Raw genomic sequence first — 11,789 nt, 5'->3', positions numbered from 1 at the left:
GTAGTTATAGACTTAAGTCTATAGAGAATCTATAGACCGTCTATAGACTAAAGGAAACTGAGGCTGCTATAGACTTTAGTCTATAGAGAGTCTATAGATAGTCTATGGACAAAAGGAAATTGAGACAGCTATAGACTTTAGTCTATAGATTTTCTATAGACTGTCTATAGACAAAAGTAAAAGTCTATAGGGTGTCTATACAGTCTATAAAAAGTCTATAGAAAGTCTACAGACCATTTGTATAAGGGATGTGACATCACATCGTTACCGTGGCTATATGAATTCCCAAATTATACATCTTTCGGTGAACTTAAGTGTTAATCCCGCTTTTTTCCATCTAGTTTGACACAAATATGACGTTCTTAAGACCATTCTGTGACAATTTCACTATGCCGTGACGACTTCCGATGGATCTGACGTCACATTGTTCCCGTGGGTATATCGACGGCCGCGCTATTTCGACACAATTTCGACATTTTTGCTTGCAATTAATTAACTAATTAATCTACAGTCATCAAACTTGGCTTCCAGGTTAATATTTTCCTCACTTATCTGAATCAACCATTGGTTTTCTTCTATCATTTTTAGTTCCCGACATAAACGCGTGTGACATGCTTTGTTAACGGACGACAGTATGAGCCATTAAAGGCTTTCACCTTAAAATAGAGGTGAAATAACGATCGACTTGACTAAAACAGGTTGCATACTAATGACAAGAATAGCTTGAATTTTAATTTATGAACTGTCTTGCCTGCACTAAACCCAGTGATTAAGCATAAAACAAATTAAGAAAAGGGACTAAAAGAAATTTCTTTTAGTGCATACCTGCTATATGCATGTTCTCGCCATCTGCCCTATCAATTAACAGAATACCATAAAATATTTAAAACTTTAACTAATGCGCAGAGGTATTATAAATCCAGCAATTCAAGCAGACCATAAGGCTTAGCATTTCCTTTCACGGCTACGTGCGTCAACGGACGAAACCTGCCTTCCGAAGCTCTTGAAGCAACATCCTTTGCGGTGACACGTTGCAACCCGTTTAAAAAGGTGAGAATCTTAAAACCCGGCAATGGCACATGAACAAGCACACGTAAGCAGGTTGTCCAAGTTCCTTTCTTCCCTAATCCTCTTCTCTGGCGCTTCCCATCCTCGGTCAACCGAGGAAGGCATGCACGGCACTAGCGGGGCACTGCAGGTCTTCCAGGCACTTGAGCGCGGCCTTGGTGAACGGCAGCGGACCGCACGCGCACACTAGCAGGGACTTTTCTTCTTCACACTGCTGGAAGTCTTCGGGCAGCAGGGGCTCAACCAGTTCACTGCGCACTCGACCTCGAGCACCTTCCCAGGAGTCATCGGGCTCGGACAGGACGTGCTCCACGTGCAGCCTGCAGGCGGGAGCGCGAAGTGTTCACACCAAAAAGACACTCCCCCGCAGTTTAGCACTGCTGAAGACCAAGGCCTACAAAATTCATTCAAACAACCTGAGGTTTGGTTTAAAGGGGGACACTAGAATAGTGTGTCCACGAACTAAACTGAACTAATTCATTCCACAGCTTGAAAAGGAAAAAAGCATTCAAAATAAGAATGATGGTCATAAACTTTTAGCAGAATGGGTTGTGTGCTGGTGCAAGTGGATTCTATAAAGTTCGTCAATAAGGACAATGCCTGAACCACGATTCCAGTGTGTCCACGAACTAAACTGAACTGACAATTCATTCCACAGCTTGAAAAGGAAAAAAGCATTCAGAATAAGAATGATGGTTATAGACTTGTAGCAGAATGGGCTGTGTGCTGGTGCAAGTGGATTCTATAAAGTTCGTCAATAAGGACAATGCCTGAACCACGATTGCAGTGTTTTTATTGGTTTATTGGGGTTTAACGTCCCAAAGCGACTCAGGCTATGAGGGACGCCATGGTGAAGGGCTACGGAAATTTCGACCACCTGGGGTTGGTAAGCAGTCCGACCACTGCATGGGTGGTCGGACTGCTTACCAACTACCCAGGCCGATTATAAAGTTGCCCTGCCGTGACAACTTGGTAACTAAACGACTTGAAAACAAGACTTTAGCAAGAAGCCAGAAGGATGGATTCTGGGCAACGCTGAACAAAGTGGACGAGTGTGGGGAGGTAGTCTCAGTCTGCTTGGCCAACGTTTCCAGAGGATGAAAACGCCCCCCCCCCCCCTCCCCGCCCGAAACGTTGGCTGAGCACACTGAGGCTCCCCATTCAACCCTTGTTCACTTTGTGTTGTAAACAAGACGCCAGTACGGGACCTTGTTTTTTTTGGTTAGATGCATTCGCGGACACATTGACCGTATGCGCCTAGCGTCAATTCCACATGCCTCGACGGACTCTGCTACCAATCCGTGTGTTCGACGTCTTGCCATGCAACCAGAGTTCCATTGCGGGTATGATTAGTCTTTACAACTTTGTGATATGGCATTCGATCTTCAAGCGAGGTTTTCCCATTAGGACTTCCTGTTGACAGTTTCTATCACTTATTACTCCCTAATTTTTTAGAGCGCAGCTCTTTGGCGTCCGTTCCTGGGTTTCGCGTCGTCATCGGCGTTGTCGTCGGCCTCGTAACCAGCTCCGCCCCCCTTTCATCCCCCCAGCGCTAGCAGCGACCGACTGATACCGCTGGATGCCGCTGACGCCGCTAGAGAGTCAAGATAACGTGACTGCATAGAACACCGTCGCCGCCATGCAGAAAGAGGAGGAAAGGGTCCCCCCCCCCCCCCCCCTGTTCTTGTGTGGCGGATAGGGTGCTCTTCAGTTGCCGACGCACCGGTTATTTCACGTAGGCCCCGGCACGTCGACGAATACGTGACCACCTTCCAACGGCTAGACCTGGTTCTTAGCGCTGCGGAAGCGAGGGTATCATATTTTTTGTGTCGGCATCGGCGGCGTTGTCCCTGAAACCTGAAACAGCTTATTTGCTGCGCTCAAATTTCGCATTAGGAAGTAACGTAATCGTCGGTATTTTTCTTTTACTCATTGAATCTTTTATTTCCGTCATCTTGTGCACAACCGCACACCTTTGGCAGTTGGTGGGCACCTCAATATACTTAAAAATACTACTTAATTCGCAGTATACGGCATGATTTACACCCGTTCTATGAAGCGGTGCTGACTTATTACTTGAAAAGTTATTTGTTGCGCCGCAAAACCTTTCCGCAGGCCGAGCAGCCAGAATGGCTGTCGTTGTCCCAGTACCATGACCGCACTTCGAGGCAGTTCTTCGACTCGTGTCAGGAAGACGTCACCGGCGACACGCTATTCCACACGGCACAGCTGTCGTGGGATCCCCTGCCCCAGCACGATTCCTGCCGGGCCTCTCTGGGCCACGACTCGACGGCGTCTACTGCGGTACGCGGGGCCGAGGCAGACAGCGACGTCAGCGGCAGCGTCACCAAGCCAAAGCCATCCAAGCGCACGTGCAAGACACCCAAGACGTTCAGGCTCTCCAAGTGCGATAATTCTCTCGTTTTTGTTTCTTTTCATCAATTCTGATTCTTTCAACAAAGAGTGTATATATATGCAGCCAGTTTCGTATCATTTGGTATATCCTTCTTCCAGTACTTTTTCTTCTTATAACGGTAATATACGGAAGGTAGCCCGTCGAAGTGGGTACCAATGTGATGTGCTTTTCAAAACATTATTTTTTTCACTAATTGTCACGACAGTTTCGCGTCAAGCGCATTCAGTGTTTCTAGTTCTTATCTCTTTTTTTGCTCCTTACCTCGTTGCCGACTATCCTCGGAAGGGATAGTCGCATGGCGCATTGCTTCAACAGTAGCGTCGTCTCTGGGGTTTTGCTCATCTTCCAGACAGCCGGATTTCCCGACGGGTCAGATGCCGACAATTTTGCGTCGAGAAGGGGCGTCATAACTGCGAGCAATGATAATTGGCTGCCAGGTGCCTTGTTGAATCCAGACAGGATGTCAAAGCTCAGCGTTCTCGATCCACTTAAGCTTTCATCGTTCCGTTCTTGTCGCTTGTCCTTGTGCTTTACGCACGAAAATATGTCGACAGGCTTCTTCGTTTACTGATCGACTAAGCGCCAACACAGGCGAACACAAGAAAGTGACACAGACGTCGTTTGTGTTCCGTGTTGTGGCTTAGTCGTTCTGTACCATGCACCAACCGGTCCAGCAAATAGTTCTGCTTGAGTATCTTTCTTCGTTTATTTCAGTCATCACTGTCAATGTAAATATACGACATGCATAATCCTTTTTCATCAAATTGGTAACCTTCAGCCATACAACGCATGTTCCTCCTGAGCAGATACGTTTCATTTTATTACACGTATTCGCCCGGTCAACAATAAAAAGAACAGCCTGACATGCCTGCTCCCTGTCCGTCACCGCAGGTGCGACCTCAGCCCGATCGCCAGTGCCCCGACCAGGGCGCCGGTTCGTCGTTCGGGCAGCAAGGTGGCAGCACTCCTGGCTCGCCTGGTGCGCGACAGGACCACAGAAGACGATCGCTTCTTCACACGCGGCATCTGGCCCGCCTGGCTCAGCTTCAACACGACGAGGCCAAAAGTAGGCTCACTCGGGGCACTGCTCCATTGCCACCTGTGTGGCATCGATACTGACCGAGTTGGTTCGCTCCAGCTTAGCCGCGGGACCAAATATTTGCATCTGCGGTCAAGCGTAGCTTTTTCCCCATTTGGAATCGAAGCGCAGGGACTCGTCCAGCGTCGCGCCCCTTCTGAGCGTAGTACCTTCACATTTTAAGAGAAATGATATGCTCACTTTGCGAAGCAAGGATAATTTGTTGACGAATATATGCCAGCCCTTAAAATCTGATGCCCGTGAGACTTCAGAATGAGCTTCGGATGACGATTCAGCCATGATACAGAGGATTTCGCTTTTGTTGGCAGTCCCATGCGACGTCATGTACGCGAACGCTGTGCGGGCTGAATCGCTATACTGCGCGAATTTATCTACCTAAAGCGATCTTGAACGTCGCCATTATAACAGAGCAGCTTTCTATTTGCTGCATTGCGGTGACGGGCTTCGAGCATCAATGTTTTGGAAATCAACGCAAGACTCGTGACGATACGATCGCGAGTAAGACAAGGAGTCGGAGACAAGTGACGATCAGCGGCGATAAAACGGCGCTCCTTCCATGCCTTCCAGTCGCGTGCGGTCCGTCTAACTGAGCGGCAAACCGCAGCGAATCAATCGAACTGCCAACGGTCCTGTAGTTTTGAAACAATTTTGAGTGGAACTCTACAAATCATGGCAAGACACGGCATCGGCGAGGGGCGCGTAATGCCCGCGGATCGGTCGAGTGTACCCAGACCCGGAGAGTTGGGCGGCTCAGGGTGTAGGTCGACTTTGCATAAGGTCGACTTAGCTTCAATGGATTTTTTTTTCTATGTAATGTCCTTGTATGCCAAAGCTATTCAAAATATTCTCTTTGAAATTCTTCCAAATTAATAAGCATTAGCTTAGAATTTGCTTAGAGCCGAAAAACCCCTCTTTGCACAAGACTACTTTTTTCTGCTCCTTCACTTCTGGATCGGACTTCTCCGAAAGCGCGTGCTGTAACCGATAAAGGGCTAAAACACGTATACGACGGTAGACGTATGGCAAATATGGATCCCAGATGGAAGCACAACGCAATATCGCGCACAAACTCTCGAATTTCTCCGTTGCCAGGAATGCGCAAATACCACCCTTCCTCCCCCTTAAAGCAGCAAGAAGTTAGTTTTCGGCAAACAGTGTTGAAACGCCGAATAAACACGACCCTCAGTCGTTAAGCCTACGCACATTTTACACGATTAACAAATGCTGTTCACGAGGTGGGATGGCATAAAAAGCGGTTCTACAAGCGACAGGGTTGCGATGTGACTCTGAAATCTTCATGCATTCGGGCGAGTTCGTAGTGCGCAAAACAGCTTGGTCCGAACACGGCACAAAGCCGACATAGACAACGGACACTCGCCCGATCACAGTGCGCCCTGGTGCCCCAGATTACCATTGTGCGCCTTGGCGTCCCAATTTACCGTTGCAGGAGTCAAGTCCCACGTCGAGTCGCTTCGGGAAAAGCAGTACCCGCTCCCAGCGACAGAGGAGGCCGTTCTTCTTGCGTTGGATCGGTCGCAAGCGGTCGCACGGATACAGGGCGTCGTCCCGCTCCCTGCGCCAGCGCCCTTGAATCGACCAGGCTCCCCGCATCTCCGCCCATCACTGACAGCTCGCTCTACTTACTCGTTCGCAGCGAAGTGCACACACTCCTTTCTCACTGATCCATTTCACATGACCATTTTTTTTCTCATCACTAGCAATTAGCCACGAATGAACAGCTCATTTTCGTTCATTTTCATTCTCCTCGCCTTTCACCCCACCCCCATGCACGGTTCATTTCACAACTGTTTTAGCATCAATAAACGACCATTTGCTCATGCCAGGAAGTTTGTGGAAGTTTCCTCTTGAGAACTGGTACTACCGCCTGCCTATGTGCGGAGTTTGTAAAAGATACAGAACCCAAGGATTTAATTCCAGGCCAAGCTGTGTGGCTCGTAATGAATCTCCAGCGTCGCATACCATAATGAAGGTCAGAGGGACTTTTCCTCACTCTCCTGAAAGTAAGGACTTTCACGAATGCTAAAAAGCCCCACTATGCATGACCCCGAATTGAAGTTTATTTCGAAACCCCCTGGCCTCTACACCTTTTACAAAGTCTTTACACGCGTTATTTTCAAGAACGACAACACTGTTTCTATTCCAACGCACCTATAATATGAAGCTATACAGGTCCGTAGCAGGCGTGCTGAGCAATGCTACGAAGCTCGTTTCGTGGAAGTTTAATGCACCCGGCGGCCAGCAGATAACATTTTGTTATTCTTTTGGTGGCGCTACAGGTGTTCTATTCGCGTTTCATTAATTGCTGACGGTACAGGCCTGAACAAAATTGGAAAGACTATGTGAGTGGTGGCAGAACGGCTTGTCAGTGCTATCTAAAGGCGCGTGCCTTCGGTCACCGTTTTTAGATAGGAACAGCTGAAAATCTTACACCGAGGAAGCGGCCCAGATTTGTCGCCGCTTTAATTTCTAATAGCGTTTCCGGATATGCTACCGAGAGCATATACAGGAACACTAACTACCCCTGTCTAGACACTTTGTTTGGAGTCCAGATACGAGAAATGTTCCCTCCCTAAAAATAGGGGCGTAATCGCCCAAGCATTTCAGTAGGATGCAGTTTTTTCAAAGAGAAGCCAAGGTGAATATACCATGGTAGCGAAGGCTCCATAGACGCCCATTGGTCCAAAAAATGGCTGCTCATGGGCACCCCAGCGCCCCTGGATTTTTGGGGGCAAACTACGTACGAGTGACGTTCAATGACGTCACACATACGTATGCTTTTCACGCGAATTTTAAATTAGTCTTTTTGTAGAATCCGCATTTTCGAGACAGCTTCCCTGGGAGGTTGTTGCCCTTCAACGCACGCCAGCCTTTGTCAGTCAAATGTGCTCGAGTTCCTGCTAGTCATATCCTTATTTATGAGCAATTGGAAACGCAATGAAAGTTGCTGGCAAAGAAGGCAGCGCAGAAAGGCAGCAACCCTTCCAGACAAAGGCTAGGCATGCATAATTCGCAGCGCATATATTGGTGCAAGTACCTTTACAAGTATTTGGTCTCTGAGTATAGCAAGGTATGATCCACAAAGCACTGGCTCATGTGAACAGTTCACAACGGAGTACGGCAAGTATCGTTTTCATATTGATGGTTTATTACATCAACCAAACAAATACAGTGATACAGCACACCAACATAAACGCATGTCACAGGAAGCCCAAACAGTAGCTCTCTTTAAGCTGGCTAATCATGTCAGTTGTCCCAGTGCAGACAGCAAAAAGCCCTGAAGTGCTACAAATGTTGCCAGTTGGAAGATTTAAATGTATAGAAAACATGCTATGACAACTTCAATTGAGGCAAAAATGACATCAAATAGGCGCACCAAGATACACACGGGGCATAGAGCCCTGACAATACTCTTCGCATTTCATTTCTTCAACTGAAAGATTATAGCAGCTATGTTTACACCTGCATGACAATTTTGAAAACAAGTTTTAGCATCAACAAACGTGCTCAACGCTAGAGCACTACACCATACATAGGGCCTGTGAACAACATCCAGACATGCTTCTTGTTGCTAACCGGAGTAATTTGAAGCAATTCTAATAAAACTAAAACATACATAAAGAGCAAGGACATTCAGTACAGCCAGTCCTTCCTCGAGTAGGCACACCATCGTGACACAGCCATCCTGGCCGCAGATACGCGGAAGATTCGAAGTGCTTGGAATGAACCCTCAGGTATCGCAGCTGGCACGGCGTCTTCTCTAGGATGAGGTTGCAGAACTAAATCCACGTTTTGAACCTGTACATGATGCAGCGTGCACGTTATACGACTGCACCCATATGAATACCATATACTCCAAACAGCGATACGCCATGATTCCATTCACCTAAACGCAGTACATTATATTTTAACTATGGCAGTAAATGCTCGCGCCAAGCTTCCGCGCCTCAGAGTGCGGTTAAGCTCGCCTGATACCACGCGGCTAGCTGTTTTTGTATGCTTAAAGAGTGACGAGAGCGAAGCAGAAAAATGAGTTGAAAACTACATTGACGGTCATGTATATGTAGAACGGCAATAACTACTGCTGACCGAATTCAGTTAAGGCACCGTCAAGGCGGCGCACATACACGTGGTTGAGTTTCAATATTTCAGTTGCGAGGGGATTCTCACATTGGCTTCACGGTGATGGAAAACCTATTAATGTCATTCTCAGAGCTGTTAGGCAGCACAGTTGGTTTTAAATTGGCCTTGCGGTCAGTAGAAGGCACGTGGTTGCTCCTGAGAGCCCGGTATAAAGTTCACGTTGGTGACAGTCGGCTGCGCGAAACTAACTCTAAATTAGACAAATGGGCTTTTTTCGCACACCTTATGACTGCAAGTGCGTACCCTGCTGTTTACTTAAATATCCCCGATAACATGAAGCCAAGTACGCATGAAACGGTTACAGCTACGAAACACGCCAAAAGTCCGACAAAAGCACATCTAGAGCAGACAATGTCAAGAGCTAACTTGTGAAAGTACAGCCAGGTAGAGTGGGAAGCGGTGTAGTAAGACACCAACGGTACAGTCCACGCTGTCGCAATGTTCCACGGAGCAAAATTTCTTCGCCTGCCGCGAGCTCATCTTGAAATTAAGAGCTAAAGGCTTCAAACGAACACTGTGCGAGCATGACACAACGACGGGAAAAGGTTTCGCACTGGCCGTACACCGAAACAAACGATTTAACCAATAAAACGGCTGCAGCGGTGCGGCGGGGTGCAAATCTAACCAAATGGTGACAGAGAAGCGACGAGCAAGGACAACAAAAACTTCTCAAAGGTGCCATTTCGAGACAGGCGAGCTTTATTGACACGCTTTCCCAGACGCGCCGTTGCAGACAGCTGGCGATAAGGAATCGCTTCGTAAGCTCCGCCACTGGCCGGGTATCAAAACAAGGCCTGAAAAGTTGCGCTGCCAATGCACCGCACACACATAAACAGGCGGCGCAACAAGAGCGTTATAGAAAAATACAAAATTCGGCATAATGTTTTGCTAAAATAATTTACCTATTTTATTAAACGTGGCATTCAAATATTTTTTTTTGTTGCTGTATAGAATTTTTATCTGTATTTTTGTATTTCTATACATGAGTGTTTTGCCTCCCAGACTGGCTGTGCTGCAGTCGCGCTAAACCATTTTTTGGCCCAGCCTTCACCACCATGCTACATCCGCCTTAGAAAAGACACAAAGGTGGCATGCTGTATGGGCGAGTGAGTTAGAGCGCACGAGATATCTTATCAATGGACGCCTTAAGTTAATCACTCGGGTGCGCTCGAGACTGCAGAGTAAGCTAAACAACCCTACTGGACTTCCGGTCCTTGAAGATGGTGTCAGGAAGCGCAGATATCAGTCGGAAGGACAGATATCAGTCGGTTTCTGCGATTTCGCCGAACTATTCCAAATCAGCTAAAGCGCAAATCAGCAAAAGTTCCATAAGTACCCGGATACGTCAGCGGGTGGCCTCAAGGGAGCCGTAGCGCTCCCGAAACGTCATACTTTATCTACCATGGAGAATGACCAGAGATCTTCATTAATCATTTGCTGGGAATCTCCATACAGTGGCGGGCTTCAAAAGCTTCTCTCCTTTCCTCTAGGACACGCATACATGCGCAAAGATGTTGCTTCAACGAGTTACGAAAATTATTGTTTCCTGTTTATTCCGAGTGCTCGTTCACGTTGTATCCGAAGCTGTCTGCGCCAAGTAAGCTGAGTGCTGGCGTTGTAAAGGCAGCGACGCAGGGAACAAGGAATGAGACTGCAGTTCTGTGAACGTCAGTACCTGGCAGCCATGAAGCCCCCAGATCCGGCTGCAGGGCGGGGAGGATGGCGGTACTCTGAAACTTTTTCCAATGACTAATCTCCGTGGTCTCCTAACTTTTCCTTTTCATGACCCTCAGGAAAACCGGCTTTGTGGGCTGTGCTGTGAACATAGGAAACCTTAAACCTCCACTCTTTTTTAGTGGGACCAACTTTCAGTTGGTCCCACTAAAATGAAATACAGCTCAAGAACGCCGCGGCTTTCCCCGTCAAAAGTTACCCTTCAGCCAATGACGTCGGTCGATTCTCATGAGCCTGCTAGAGTGACAATGCAGGGAGCGGCGCCACAATGGGGAGAGGGGTCTATCCCTGACCATAAAGGGACGGGTTTGTCCTCTTTCATCTACCACTCCCTGCTTTGTTCCACTAGCAGGGTCATGGGAATCTGATGACTCCATTGGTTTAAAGGGGGTCCTTAGACGGGGAGAAGCCACGACGTTCTTAACTTGTATCCGACTATAGACACCTTTATGGTCGAGCATAGACCGCTGTCTCTATTGTGGCGCCCCTCCCTGCATTATCACCCTAGCAGGGTGATGAGAATCTGCGGACGTTATTTTACTGGAAGTGGGTCCTTTGACGGGGAAAAGCCGCTGAGTTCGTAAGCTGTATCTGACACATAGTTTCCGGCAACCTTTTGTCCTCCCACCCTCTCTTCCCGCGTCACGCCTGGTTTAGAGTTACCACTTTATTCCTTATCAGATATCCTATTCTTCTTTACCAGAGATTATTCCAAGAATGTCACAATGAATGCCCCTATTCCGAGTTTTGCCAAAAAGATAAAAAAAAAACGAGGTCGTAAGGGCAGGATTTCTTTTTCCTCGAATTCTTGAGACCTGCACAATACACGTGGGCCATTTTCATATCCACGGAGATTGTGGATGAGTCATTCCCATCAGTTAACCAATGAGCTTCCTGGCTTTACGTTCCTTGACTTCTACAACGTTCTCCGAGAAGGGGTTACTCATAGGAATGCGCGGTTTTGAAGTCCGGCGGCATAAAAAGGTGTCCAGGCACTCGTCGGCGCCAGTCGTCAGAAGTCGCTCGCTGAACCACTACCGGTATGGAGGCCTTTAGGAAAGTAATACTGAAGCCCCGAGACTACAGCTCCAACGTGGATTTTCTGCGCATCTGCTGGAGTGAGTAGCTCTAAGATTTCAGCCCGTTTATGCGAAGCGCCCTGCATACACAGGGTGTTTAACCTAAGACTTTACAAATTTTTTAAAAATTGGGTTTGTGACTTAGATGAGCCATTTTTTATGCATAGCATTGTCAGCCGTGTAGTACAGTCGGGGACAAAAGTCTCCGGACCACGTGTTCCTCAAACGAAGC

General features: G+C 47.6%; 1 protein-coding gene across 1 annotated transcript; it reads left to right on the top strand.

Annotated features, from left to right (window-relative positions):
- The first annotated feature begins 1,974 nt into the window (after positions 1-1,974).
- On the top strand, positions 1,975-6,174 carry LOC149359523 (uncharacterized). The gene is made up of 4 exons (XM_089567692.1): positions 1,975-2,040; positions 3,184-3,473; positions 4,376-4,550; positions 6,031-6,174. The coding sequence occupies exons 1-4, from the start codon at positions 1,975-1,977 to the stop codon at positions 6,172-6,174; spliced, it is 675 nt and encodes a 224-aa protein (XP_089423818.1).
- Positions 6,175-11,789: the final 5,615 nt, after the last annotated feature.

Source organism: Amblyomma mixtum, chromosome 2, assembly GCF_055824585.1.
Source record: "Amblyomma mixtum isolate Tamu chromosome 2, ASM5582458v1, whole genome shotgun sequence".
In the NCBI taxonomy this organism is placed as follows: Eukaryota; Metazoa; Arthropoda; class Arachnida; order Ixodida; family Ixodidae; genus Amblyomma; species Amblyomma mixtum.
Note: the sequence above shows the minus strand (reverse complement) of the source record. Positions and strands in the feature narration are given on the sequence as shown.